General features: G+C 44.9%; 1 protein-coding gene across 1 annotated transcript in view; it reads right to left on the bottom strand.

The window, feature by feature from the left end:
* The window catches only part of LOC119386536 (COMM domain-containing protein 8), a 34,530-nt gene extending 26,845 nt beyond the window's left edge, over positions 1-7,685 (bottom strand). Inside the window, exon 1 of the mRNA XM_037653804.2 lies at positions 7,512-7,685. Within this exon, the coding sequence (XP_037509732.1) occupies positions 7,512-7,580 (69 nt within the window). The 5' untranslated portion in view covers positions 7,581-7,685. The remainder of the gene's footprint in view (positions 1-7,511) is intronic.
* Positions 7,686-14,682: the final 6,997 nt, after the last annotated feature.

Raw genomic sequence — 14,682 nt, 5'->3', positions numbered from 1 at the left:
CTAACATAATACTAACATAATATATACAGTACACTGCATATATTAGTGCTGTGCTAGTGGCACTCTCTAGCAAAATGGTATGAGTGGTCATCCGCACATATTATATGCCCTTCTCTCATTGCAACCCCAGAAAACACAGCTCCACATTGTTTGTGCACAAATAAGACCTCAGTTCCCTATAGGGATGATTCTCCCGTGTCAAAAGGACAGAGAGCCGCAGCAGCGAATCTGACAGCCTTTTAATGTGGAGAAGGAGAAGCTTCAAAAGTGGCATCACAGAGTCTGAACAAGGTAACATGAAGTTAGATACTTGCCCTGCAATGGCACTGAAATTGTTTGCACGATAGACTGTTCACTGCAAGAAAAATTCGATAAACTGCTTTCACTTTCCTTTAGTAATCGCTACTTAGAACTGTCACAAAAGAAATTTATGAAAACAACCAATTTCACTTTTCATGGGCAGATGATGTGCCTGAATGCAGTGTTGTGTTGCTGAACAAGAATACGCAAATTTTCGGTAGCAGTCATTTATACAACATAACAAAGCAGAAAACTGGGCGACTTGGTATGGCACCGCAGTTTTGTTCCGCCACTCGGACAAGATTACAAGGGAAATTTGTGAGGCGTTCCATATCAGAAAGGAGGGTCACAGGTGTGACGCATGCGTGGTACTCTGTATGTTATTTTCTTGAGTTTTCCTTCATTAAACTTTAGTTGAAAGTGAAGCGCTTGTGTCGTGTTCTTCTCTCTTTGTCTCCATTGTCACTGCTCGCTCTCCAGTAACGATGAATTAATACATCACTTCGCACTACTTCCTGTGTGGTAACTTTATGCAAAAATAAAAGAAAACGAAGCACAACTTAAACTTGTTATTACAGCAATGACATAAACAACCGGCAACCAAACAGGTTCTAGAAAATTCATCCACAAAATAAGTTGTGTGTTTCAGTGCAGTGCAACTCTTTGGTGGTTCAAGAGAGCTAAAGGCACATTAGAGAGAAAAACAATTTTTCTCGTGTTACTAAATTACAATATCACGATACCAAAAGCACCACTCTTACCACAAGAGATGCATGCTAAGCGACAGAACACACAAAAAGAAACTACAGCTAGCAATGCCACCTTGAAGCTCTCACACCAGCTCACCGTGACATCATAGAATGTGACGGCCTCTGCTAGGGCCTATGTAACATAGCAAAAATCTTTTACACTGTCAAAAAGTCTTAAGCATCAAAATTTTAGCATAACAAGCTTCCGAAAATTTCACTTAAATCAATGTAGCTAAAATAAGCAAAGCGACATTTTGAAATTCATAATGTCGCACTGACCATGTGGTAAAATGCGAAATTCCAAAATGAAACACTGAGCTTCATTTCTTCTTCTAATAATTATCATATGATGGCAAAGTTAATGACAACAGACTTCAGAAAGAATAACTGATCTGTCAAAACTGATTTAATGCCCCACTTTAATGTCCTTTTAAGCTATCTGTTAGTCCCAGAGAGTTCAATGATTTACTGTAGCTTATCGCATAAGTACTCCAACACCCACACTATGACATCCGAGAGCATTGGTGAAAGGAATGAGAAAAAATAATGCAGTCCATAATTCTTTCTAATGATATTTTCATGCATGCAGTGGATCAACTTACACATATCCTTGTACTCATTTTTCAGGCTCTATGCAAGCTGTTTTAAAATTAATGCCAGCAAACAGGCATTACATCAACTTCATGGAGAAATACTGCACTTTTTGTGCTTTACCAGCACTGTGCTTAACCATGTACATGTTAAAGCAATTTTAAATAGATTCCATGGCAATAATAATTTCTAGCTTTCTATGAGCCAAAGCCGCGGTATCATTGGTATGATTGTGAGACATGCTATAGTGGAGGTCTCCGGAAATTTAGACCACCTGAGATCCTTTAACATGCACATAAATCTAATTACATGGCCTTTAGTATTTTGTCTCTTTTGAAATATGACTGCCGTGGCTAGGATCAACACTACGACTTTCAGGTGAGCCACAGTGCACTGTAACTACTGTACCACCGCAGCGGCCTAAATAGTCATTTTATGTTTGAGGGTTTTAGTGCTGAGCGCCCAAGCGGCTTGCATATGCAACATGTTCGGCCGGTAGTACTGCACATGTGAGAAACTGCAACCACTTGCGTTCTCGGTTTGTTGGGACCATGCATGCAGGCAGCCAAAAACATCGCAGAGATGGCACTTGCAGAGCGACAGGGTGTGGCGTTTTATACAAATACAACACTTCTGAATATTTTTACAGTCGCATCAGTGTTCTTATCGAGAGAAAATTATGAAAGTGCAGTGAGTTAACTGAACTACACCTCGTGCTTGGTGAGCAAACATACACAGCGGAAAGCAGACACCGCCACGGACAGCTCAGCCAAATCTTTCAGTCGTGCGCGGCAAGGTGACTTCACTAATCGAGAGTAAAGTTGCCACTTTTTCAAACGCCCTCTCTTCATGCAGAGGCCTGTCCTCACTCTCTTTGGAGCTACCGGATCCAGCTCTATTTTGTCATAGAGCACACTGCCGCTTTTGGCAAATAAACCAAGAGCAGCGTTTTGATCAGATGCACTTCTCACTACGGGGTGCCCCCATGTTCAGGCACTACGCTCCATAGTGTGCTAAAGTTACAAAGTAGCAACACTAGCGAGCACCAGAATGACGCCAAAAGTGAGCTCAAATTCATGATGTGTGCTGACGTAGCACCTTGCTCCTTTGTCCTTCCCCTCTTGTAGTTTGCCTAGTGCTATTCAGGATGAAAAAAAGAGAAAAAGCATTCAAGACAAGCAACAAATCCCTGTAACGCCACTTGTACTTTCGAAAAATTTTTGCAGGAATTGATTCGTAAGGCCCCTGCAACAAAGTTATTCAACGATTACTTCATAAAGTGGTTTAGGACCCCTTCTCAGTGCTTCACAGCAATAGTGAAATAGAGCAACACAACAATATTAGCTTTGCGTGCAGGCTCTACATCATCAGATGGTGCAACATCACGTATACTTCACCAGTAACGTGTTTTGTATGTGTTGAAACTTTGACAAATACAAAAATCCGTTTCGTTCATGTCGAGAGACAGCTTTGTCATAATAATTAGGTATATTTTGTTGAAAACAATTCATTTTGCACCACCCTCTACGCTTGCTTTAGTATTTTAAAATATAGTTAATGCAAACCAATTCAGGCGTGACAAGATGTTATTTCACTGCGAGCATGTGCCACCTTCGTGCAGCAAGTATTTGAGGACACACGCATATAACCAATGTCTGCTTGTGTAAGTGCATAACTAAGCTCTTGGGGCCCCTAGCGCTTGGATACCTGGCATTAATACTCTCTATTATAAAAAGCAACATAACTGAACTTTTGACTGAAAACTTTTACACAACAATCAAGATTGCATGTTCTGTGTGGCACTACAAGATCATCAAACTAATTTTGATTGTATGGAGCAAAAGGAGCTTTTAGTCACAGCATATTATGGCGTTATAAAGTGCAACTGGCCCCTATATTTAAGAGATTCCCACACAACATTTTTCCTCTCTTCAGTATTCTGTCGCTCAGTGCAGACCATAATAAATATGCACAATTAGGACTCCAGTAACTCAGGATCACAGAAGTATCATGACACCACTCCACTTCTAGGAATTTACATGAAGTAACAGGCGAGAACATCCTTTCAACGACGTAAGTCAAGAGTACCTAACATTACAGATCGCCCGAAGTACCAAAGCTTTCACAGCGAAAAACCCATTGATGAAGCAAGAGAAGCACACCCGCATCTCCCGGCTGCATTTCATCAAGCAAACATGAAGATGTTTTGGGAAGAGAGTAGCCAGTAGTGCAAGTTTTAGAAATTGGAGACCCAAGAGGCTTGGGGACCCAAGAAATTTGCGAGCCACCGGTGCACATGCACAACACTCAAGCCACTCTTGGGCTCTTGCATTCGCGTTGACCCAAGACCCACAAATCGAAATCTAGTGTGGGTCCCGAAGGCACCTTGCATCGCCAGTGAGGCCATACAGACGCAGCATGGGCCACGACCACAGAGAAAAAAAGAGAATAGGATGGAGCACGTCTAGCGTCCACAGGCCAGCCTCCTCTAAAGCCGTTACCTCCTAGTTCTGTGTCACAATTCCCATCATGCTCCTGTTTCATTTTCTTTATTACTGAGCTCACGGAAAGAAAAACAAAAATTGATGAGCACACGTGCTTAGCACCCACAAGCAAACCTCCTCCATTGCCGCTCCACCCTTGTGTTCCATGCTCTGGTCACAATTCCCAGCATGCTCCTGTTTAATTTTTTTTAGCTGGGCTTGAAGATTGCCACCTGATGCTCCCTCCTAGTTCTTTGTTCTCCATGGCCATGACGCAGTGTGGCCTGCATCTTGCATAATTTTAATGTGCCCACATGTGGTATCCCATGCGCTGTACCCAACACTGCCTGTGTTTGACCCAATTCTCAAACTCTGCTCCTCCAAAGAGCAGCCTACCCAACACAGCTTGGGGACCCAGTGTCTTGGGTCCCCAATTCTAAAACTCTTCTATTATTTTGCTTTAATGGTGACATTCTCACGATGGCTCTCCCAATGAGCCCAGAGACAGCAGCCATAGTTCATGTCTAGGCTTTAATATTGTTAATATTTAAAGTATCCTTTAGCAGTTCGTCGTCAATCATGATTCGTGAAAGCATTCTTTGTCAGTATGTTAGTAGGATGTGTTGCTAGGGTAGTTGGCTCATACTTGCCAAACTTGGAAGCGCACACCGTGGTACAGTATGGTGAAGATGCAAGGCAGCTGCTGCTATGCCGTAATTAGCGAAGCTTCTGGATTCATGCCACACAAAGTAGTCATGAAGTTGAGCACCATGGCAAAAGCACGATTAGCATATGCCATCAGCCAGTGCACACTGAAATCTCCACACTGTTTCCCATGCCACCTTGTACACACACGGGCTTGCTGGCACAACATGGGTGCACACGGTATAACACTTCTCCCCTAGCCAACAAAGCCCTCTGGATGGTTTGGACGTTGTTTGATGCACTGAGGATGGCCAGGCTGCTCACAAGGCTTGGATGATTCACGAGGCTCTCACTCTAAGGATAGCAACTGGTGGAGGATGAGGGCATGCTAGCATGCTCTATCCCCGTTCCAGTCTCTTGTGAGGCTCCTCATCAGCAGCTTTGGGTGGCTGCATGCCATTGTCAGGCCATTGGTTAGCACACAAAAAAAAAGAAGCGATGCGACCAATTTCTTACAGGGTCCACCCCAACTCCGGGCTCGAAGAGCAGCTATGGGCAGTCCAACGGGCCTGCGACGCAGCAGAGAGATTTGGTCTTTCTCTTCCGATGTGGGAGCAGCCTGCAACATGCTAGGGCGCGTTCCGAGGGACCAAAATAAAGTTCTTTCATCCATCCATCCACCCCAAGTGACTTGAAATTTTGTATTTGTAAACACCAGGGTGGAAATGTGCTTGTAACTATTTTATCAGCACGTACCCGGGGGCAGCAAACTTCTGCTTCCCACAGCAGCAGCAGATGCTCAAATATTTTAACCAAGGATACTGCAGGCTGAAATGCTGCCCAGAGACCTTCACAAGTCCACCAATGAAGATGAGTACCCACACACAACTGAGCACCCAACTGGGGTACCCCTCTATCCATGACAAAAAATTAAACCAGCTCCGCTTTGCGGACATTGATGAAACAGCGAAGCTGGTGGCCTTCCCTTCGCCAGGTTAACGCATTTCTATGTTTTGCAAGTCTTTAAGATATGTTGTATCACTGCTCTTTATTAAACACTCTTTGTTAAGCTTTGAGGTGGTTGTATAGTTTTATTGCATCTTGACCATACCACTCTTATACACAAGTGACGAGGGAGCTTCAACAGTTGCTTTCTTCATTTTTAGTGGACCGGTGGTGAGCAGTGGGATTTACCCAATTTCTGTGGCATATACCCATTTATGAACAGCGTTACCATGGTGGCAGACATGAAAGCCTCGACTAAGAACAGCTTTGCTGTTAAAGCTGATGTGTCCATGGCAGCCCTGGGAATCAAGCCCAGTAATTCCTGTACTGGAGGCAGACGCTCTACCATCTGACCACCACTACTGTCACCTCAACTATTAATGACACACCAAGCCACAACCATCATATACATTATTTCATTTCGAAATTTAAATAAAACTGCACTGACATTAAATTTTGAAGTGCATCGTGACATTTCAACAAAACATTAGACGGTCATCCTCCAATGAACGGGAATTTATGCTTTAGCAACCTCTGATTATTACTACAACCTCCCTGCACTACAGAGACGCTTTCACAACTAAAACTAGACTACTACTACTAATAAAATAATATCTGGGGTTTAACGTCCCGAAACCACGATAGGATTGTGAGGGAGGACGTAGTGGAGGGCTCTGAAAATTTCGACCATCTGGTGTTGTTTAACGTGGACTGACATAGCACAGTACATGGGCCTCTAGCATTTCGCCTCCATCGAAATATGTAATATGTGATTTCTTCATTGCAGTGACTGTCTGGCCACAACCAAGCAGCCAAATCTCCTAGCCGAAGCTGTTTACTTCGCCTCCACGTGATTCACGTAATTTGAAAAGTAAAAATCAGAGGCAAGGCAGCCTTAATTCTGAAACCTGCGGTTCACCTTGTGTACTAAAAAGCACCTTTCATCTCTCCGTGTCATATGGTCACTCACTCTGCACTAAATTACATACTGTAAAGGTACCACACACCGACTAATACCGGTGTCACACGGTGCACAGCTGATCACGATTAATCTCGATCGGGATCTAATTGCCTCCCTTTTGCAGTTTGAGTAAAGGAGCCATTGCACGCTAAAGAAATTCGATTGAGATCAGGCCCGATCATCAAAAGCGACCGTGTGACACCGGTATAAGAAGCGCCTTTACGGGGATAAGCAAGAGGTATATCATTTCAGTATTTGTAGAACACACGAATGACGGCGAGAAGAAAACAGATAGCCGAAGCAGGTATGCGATAGTACGATGCCGACTCATGTTTGCTGGCGAACAGCGCGAGTTATGCACGATTTTCACGCTCTTAGCGGCCATTCTGATCCGGCACCACAATCTCACGAACTCATCGAAGCGCTGTCACATGTACTAACCGTGGTTTTACGTGACAAAACCACGATATGATTATGAGGCACGCCGTAGTGTACGGCTCCGGAAATTTCGACCATCAGGTGTTCTTCAACGTACACTGACATCGCACGGTACACGGTCCTCTAGCATTTCGCCTCCATCGAAATGCGATCGCCGCGACCGGGATAGAACCCGCGCCTTTTGGGTTCCACTGTAACCACCGAGGCGCTGCCACAGGTAGGGCTCAAGCCACGCCCGCCAACAGTTGGCCTGCGATAACCCCATCCGACGGCATTGGGCTTGTAAACAGCCGCTAAGTTAAAGCGAAACAAAGAAGGCGAGAAAGAAGGCGAGCTCACCTTTTCAGCTTTGTCAACCGGCAATTTTGACAGCAAGCTTAACGAAGGCGCATTTCGGGCCGCTTCCATATCGCAGTTGGTTTAGACCACAGGATAAACTCCAACTTTATTCTGTAGACCAGACAACAAAATAAAGCACAGTGTTATTTTGTGGACCACACAATAAACGTGCGCTGTGGGCCGTGCATAACTGTTTAACGGCGGTTTCAGCGCACCAGACCACAGAATTTAGTCCCAATCGATTCTGCGGATCAAACCACAGGATAAACTGCAGCTTTATTTTATGAACATCACCACAAAATAAGTAGAGCTGTGCGAATAGCAAAATTTTGGGTGCGAAGCGAATTCGAATATTGAAGTGTGAGTGCGAATCGAATCGAATATTTTTCGAATATTTCTCGAATATTTGTAGAATATTTTTCGAATACTTCGAACCGAAATTGCAGAAAAAAAGTTAGAGAAGATTCCTAGTCATATTCTTATGAGATAGCAACATGAAAGTGTTTCTTTTCGCTAGGTTGATTAAGCACTGGCAGGGTGGTGTTTCATAGTTGTCTTGATAATAATGAGGCAATGTAGAGGCCAAATTGTATTTATGTGCTTGATTTAGTGCAACCAAAGTGTTGCCGACAACACTTTACACGTGATAGGCAAAGATGCAATTTCCTCAGCCTCTCCTCCTCTCTCAACTTCTGTGGAAGCCCAACTGACGTGGCGGACAAGGGTGTGCTCTCTTCAAGTCCGGAGTTCCAAATCTACCTCGTAGACGTCGATATGTAAGAACATCTGAAATTTTGGATGCTAAAAAGCTTCGGCTTCCAATTTTTCGGACTTCCTGCCCAAGTTTTAGGTCCAAAACAGTATTAATTGAGCCCCCACCTCTGCCACATCTTTCATCTCCAAGTTGGAACCAGCGCTTTCGTAGCGGAGCTTAAAAGGTAGCTTTGCCGCAATACCAGTATGTGATAAGGTGAAGCATATTGAAAATCTAGGGAACACTTTCAATCGGACGTTGACTGTCTCTTGGCCAAGTTCGACCGTAACGGTGATTGAATGGCAGCTTTGCTGCAATACGACAGCGTAATGAGGTGAAGCAAATTAAAAATCTGAAGGGGTCACTTTCAATCGGACGTTGACTGTGTCATGGCTAAGTTCAACCGTAACGGAGCTTGAAAGGCAGCTTTGCCGCAATACAAGAATATAATGAGGTGAAGCATATTGAAAATCTAGGGACCACTTCCAATCGGACGTTGACTGTCTTGGTTAAATTCGACCGCAAAGGAGCTTGAAAGGTAGCTTTGCCGCAATACGAGAGTGTAATGAGGTGGAGCATATTGGAAATCTAAAGGGGTCACTTTCAATCGGACGTTTGACTGTATTTGTTTTTGGGAAGTGTGAATAGTTCGAATAGTAAAATTCCAGTGCGAATCGAATCGAATCGCAAACACTATTCGAAAAATATTCGAAATTTCTAATATTCGCACACCCCTAAAAATAAGGTTCAGCTTTGTGGACCACACCAAACAGACTTATTGGACTTGGTTGGTTAGTTGATCCTCAGCTACTTGGCGCAACCCACCGCGGGGGATTGGCCATGAAACGGGTGGTACCTTATTTTAGAAATAAAATTGTTTTACAATCCGGATATGATTAGGAATGGATCGTTTAAAAATAAATTCACTGGTACAATCCAGATTTTCTGTAGTGACTGTAGCCCAAACAGCCCTCCTCTCTTGACGGCGGTTTTCTCTCACAAATTAAGACATTCAAAAGGCTCCAACCAAAATGGGTTTAATCCCCTACGTTTCGGAATCACCTCGACTCCTTCCTCAGGGGGAGTGACAGCGGCGGTGTCGAGGTGCAACTCTTGACTCCTCTTCCGAACCATCTGGGGAGAAGGAGGGAAGGCGCGTCTTCTTTGGTGGTGAGAGTGTTGACGGGGTCGTGGCTGCCGCGGTTGCTGCGGTTGTGTGGGATTGATGGGCGGGGGCCGGCCGGGGACGGATGCGCTCACTCGCGACTTTGTTTGCATTGGTTTTCTTGCTGTGGTTAGACCGTGAATGTACATACTGACGGCAGGTTCCCCTTGCATCGGTTCAAGTTGCCTTCGGTGTTCTGGATGAACCACGTACGATTCCAGTAATAGCCGTTTTTGTTGGTTAGTTTCTCTTGCTAGGATTTCGGTTTTTTCAAAGTCAATCTTATGGTCAGCATCTTCCGAGCGTTCTGCAAGGGGGTTCCGTTGTCTTGAGAGCGTCCTGACGTCGTTTTTGTGCTCTTTAATTCTTTCGGTCAAGTTTATTGTTTCGCCAATGTATGCGGCCTGGCAGTCGGAACACTTGATTTTGTAGACGACGCCTTGCGCTCTCTCTCTCTCTTGGTGGAAGGTCCCCCTGGGTTTCGGTAGAAGAAGATTTAATTTGTTGGTTGGCTTGTGTGCGACCGTTATGCCTTTCTTCTTTTGGAGTCTGCTTATGGCTTCACTGGTGCCTTTCACGTAGGGGAGAGAGATTCGCTTCTGGGAAGGCGGCGACGCTAGGGGATTCGTTGGAAGTACTTTTCTTTTTTGCTGCCGGTTTGCCTTCCGAATGAAATCGGGCACCGGGCATCGGGCATCGGGCATCGGACACCGGACATCGGGCATCGGGCACCTTGCCCGATGTTCGCGTCCTTGCAAGTGGAGCACACCATGAATTCACTGTAGTTGCTGCTGTTGTTACTCGTCCCGAACTCTTGTAGGAGCACGCCACGCGGGTTCATCGCGCGTCTGCAGAATCTCGTTCCCCGACGCCATCACGTGATTGCTGAGAGAGAGTGTAAGGAGGAGAGGCCACAGTGTCTTACCCTGGTCTTACCCAGCCCCTTACACAGCCACGAACGCGCTAGCGCGTGCCAGTACACATGGTTTTGTCTGCGTTATGCCAACCTATAGGACAGCATACGGCAGCCCGGGCCCCTAAAGTGCTTTGCACGTATCATCATCAAGGCGGTCGAAGAACAGGAGGAAGAAGACTTCTCCTTGGCGCGAGCGCGCGCTCAGATGGCTCTGCTAGGTGGACGATCGCCAATGGAACTACGGACACAGCCCAGCGCAAGAGCTGCTTCGCATCTAAAAAATTTGCCCTACTCTTCTGCTGTGAAAATTGTCTTCCGCATCTCACGACCACGCACTATCTGCGAAGCCGCCTATGCGACACGTTCGCGCCTTGCACTGCCGCATTCTAAAGGAGGCTGCCGCTAAGCAGGGGCTCTATAACGTTAGAACACTAGCTGTGTCATGCTTTTATTCTGCTTCTAGCCTGAAATTTTAGGGCTGTGCGAATAGTGAATTTTAGAACCGAATCGAATAGTGATGACACCGAATCGAATACGAATAATAATCGAATACTCTTCGAATAGTTTTCAACTAGTAAGACATCGATTTTCAAAACAGTCAAACCAGTCGCTTGTTTCGATTAATTTTGAATGTCATAACTGGCCTCAAACCTTACAAAACTTGTGTGTGGCATATTATGCGCTAACACCACGGATCTTGTGCTGACTTTATCAGTGCGTGCACAGATCGAGTCGCAAGCAGGTTCTTAATTAACAGGCCGGAGAGTGGCCCCTCGTGAACCATGAGGGTTGGATTATAGCTGAGGGTTTTAACACTATTATTCTTTCGACAGAGAATGCACACGATCATTTAACCTTTGGATAATACACTTCACGTCAAAGATATCCCGAAGATGTATTCAGCTGTGAGGTCGAAATAATACAACCTGAATGCCACTGTCAACTCACTGACAGTACTCTCACTTCCAGTCGTCTTCAGAGAACAACCATCGACCTGTGTTTAAAAAGGTGGCGGTCCCACTCCGGCGAACCCCCTTCCGCATTTTATGCATTGTTTGCGGACGCACTGTGCTCGCTGCGCTTGACAAATAAATATTAATTGCAATAATTCAGAAAGCTTATGATCTCCGCTTTCTAATGACACCTGATGTTAATGCCTGTTCGGAAGCGTTACCTAATAGCAATGAAAATAGTGTGAGCAACAAAAGGCATTTTCGTTGTACAAGCCTCCGTTGTACTGCCAGTACGGCGAAACTGTTCAACATAACAAGACCAAATTTACCGTGCCTTTAGAAGAAGTGCTATTTAAGGTTTCTATGAAGAGATATTAGCCATAAAATAATTAGTACTTTATTTACGCTCCAATGAAAATGGGCAAAATATTAAAAGTTTTTGTGCGAATATCTTTTTTATTTTTCGCAGCAGAACAATAATATTTAGTGGCTACGTAGACTTCATCGCACTTATTTTCCATGCGAAGTTGCTTTGTGTTCTGACGAAAACTTGATGAATTATTATTGTGTCAATGCGGCAGTTTATGGCTGTACTTGGTCACGCATTACCGATGAAGCGACAAAACTATACAAGCTGATACTGTGAACTTCTACATAATGAAGAAGCAAGGCCCTTTCTATGATTCTATGAAGAGAAAATTACTTTACCTTTATTAGGGAACCTGCAAGACAGCAGTGAATTTACGTAATTTTTCTGCTGACCAGTCCCGTAGAAACTCGCTTTTTTTTTTCTTTTAGACGCTAATTGCCAACGAGTATTCCACATTAGTAGATGCATATTGCGTCTTTTATCTACTTGTGCTCACTAACTTGACCACTCAGTGCTTCAAACAAAATATTTTCAATGAATCATAAGTCGCACAGGCGTTTTTTGGTGGTAGCTCCATCTATGAAATGAAACATCAAGTTGCTTTATGCGAGTTGAAGCGTTCGCCAAAAGTGGCGCAATTAAACATAATAAAACGGGTAGAACAGGCATGAATTATATCTCCAGGCCTCATAGTTTGCTTCACTAGCTAAGTCTAGTCGCCGCGCGTAACAAACACCAACCGTAAAAGGAGGAGGGCTTAGTGATAAACCCTTTCCACTCGCCCCACGTCAGCAGGTGGGGCGGTCTCATCAAGCGGCAAATGGTTTCGGTATGCAGGAAGATTGCGCGTTCGTCACGCGTTCTTAGAACCAGTGTTCCCCGGCACGTCTTTAGTAATGTGCATCTCTTTGTGGTTCAGCTGCTCGTGTTTTGCGCGTTCCTTTGAGTGTTTTCGTGTCTGTGAGGTTCGAAATTGTGAAAGGAAGGACGCTGACATGCCGTGTGAATGATACGTATGTAGCGCCGCTTCAAAGGGGACACGATGGTGAACGTATGAAAGCTTGTCATTGCCGGAATTTTCAAAGTATGCCTGTCGAGCACTGTGCCGACAACTTCCACTGGCCAGTAGTGGTAAGTTGTACCCAATCAGGTATAATTACATCCTAGTTGCAACGATGCGACAGAAGCGAGACTTTGTTGAAGATGCAGAACGTTCTAGTCAACGTGGCAGAATATTCAATGTACGGGACCCTGGAAAAGTTATATTGTGCTTTGTGAAAAGACGCACTCACTTTGGATAAGACGATCACTGTCTTTGCCACTAATGAGCGCTACGGTGTCAGGAAACAGTTCGACTGAGGAGGACTACTCTACCTAGTGGATAACGCTGTTGCGCACTGCTACTTTGTCGTAAAGCGGCTTGCTGCGTAGCCAGAACTACTACTAATGATCGGATAACAACTAGTTCGTAGCGAAGTACAAGGCGGACAGTGCAATGTCTGGTCAACGAAGAATAACCTGACTTAGACGCACGTGAGAGTGGCCACATGAACAACATAGTGCCGATATATATGCTACTGACGAACATTTTGTTGAAAAACTTTTGCGGCAACCTAAATGGAAAACTTGTCGATGGTGCCTGTAAGTCAAAATAAAGGAAAACCACAGCTTTCCACAACAAATAAGTGTATTCATGCTTTTATAGAACAAGCATAAATAAAAACTGGATTCTGTAAAAGCCTACACATGACCGGTCATGTAAGCCCCCAAGGCGACCCTGTCCAGCTCTGACCCAGTGCAGCAACAAGCCCTGGTCGACCGTCGTGCCCGGGCGGCGGCAAGAGCCAATGGTCTTCCGGTCTAGGAGGCCCACCCCCAATAGCGACCTATTTGTACCAATAAATGTTGTATTCTCTCCCTCCCAAGGGGGGGGGGGGGGTGCCCAGCCCCCTCGTGTGCACGCCTACGCTGACCGATGTACCTATACTCAATTTCATACAATATATGCAACGCTGTGGAAGCTATACAAGAAGTTCAGTCAGCAGTATGTGTGACTACGCGCGTCTTGCGCCTGGCTTTCATCGTTGTAAACGCTCGTGCGAGACGACCACGAACGCGCCTGTACAGCGTCGCGAAAGGTTACAAATGAGAACAAAGAGACGAAAATAACGGGGTGTCTTGCCCTCTAACGCACAAACCATCTTGGTTTATTACTGTTCCCAAGAGAAAAAAAATCATGCCTCACATGGAAAAATCATTGTCTTCTTCCTCACGCAAAGGCATTCATTGTCAGACGTCTCGCTGGCAGAAGCAAGTGTTCTAGGAGGTTCTAAATCCGGTAATATCATGTGTTCAACTGATCATCAAGATGTACTTTATTTTGGTAACCGTTTATTGCAGTTTGAGAGGATGAAATTTCGCAGATAACTCTCGAATTATAATTTGCTGAAATCTGTCTGTCCATTTTTTCCTCCTCCAATTGGAATCAGCAAAAGCACGCCCCCCCCCCCCCCCCCCCACACACACACACACACACACGCACAAAAGACATGCGCTCGCGCGATGCTATAAAAGTCACTGGCACGGACGCTAAAATGAACCAAAATGATGCAATTCCACTGAAACGCTGCGAAGCGTTTGATTGATGTTTTGTTCAATACTATTTCACTGAGGCACATTATATTATGTGAGTGAGTGCGTTAGTGAGAGCGTAGCGCGTGCGTGTGGGTGAGAGCGTGTGTGTTTGCGTGTGTGAGTGCACGCTGTTGTACGCACCAGTGTGCGTGTGTGTGTGCGTGTTTTGTTTTTTCTTTTGTTCTCAAGCGATTGTATTTAGACGCTGCGCTGTCCTTTCTCAAGAGCTGCAATAGGAAGCGAGCGTTTGTCCTTACAAACTGGGGCACTTATCGTCATGTCGTCCCAGGTGAAATTTTCCTGCTGGTTCGCTACTGGTTCCAGTAGTGATGGTTTATTAGCACATTCCCAGCAGCTGCTGGAACCAGTAGGTGATGGA

Source organism: Rhipicephalus sanguineus, chromosome 3 (genome assembly GCF_013339695.2).
Source record: "Rhipicephalus sanguineus isolate Rsan-2018 chromosome 3, BIME_Rsan_1.4, whole genome shotgun sequence".
NCBI lineage: Eukaryota > Metazoa > Arthropoda > Arachnida > Ixodida > Ixodidae > Rhipicephalus > Rhipicephalus sanguineus.
This window is presented reverse-complemented; position numbering and strand designations above follow the sequence as displayed.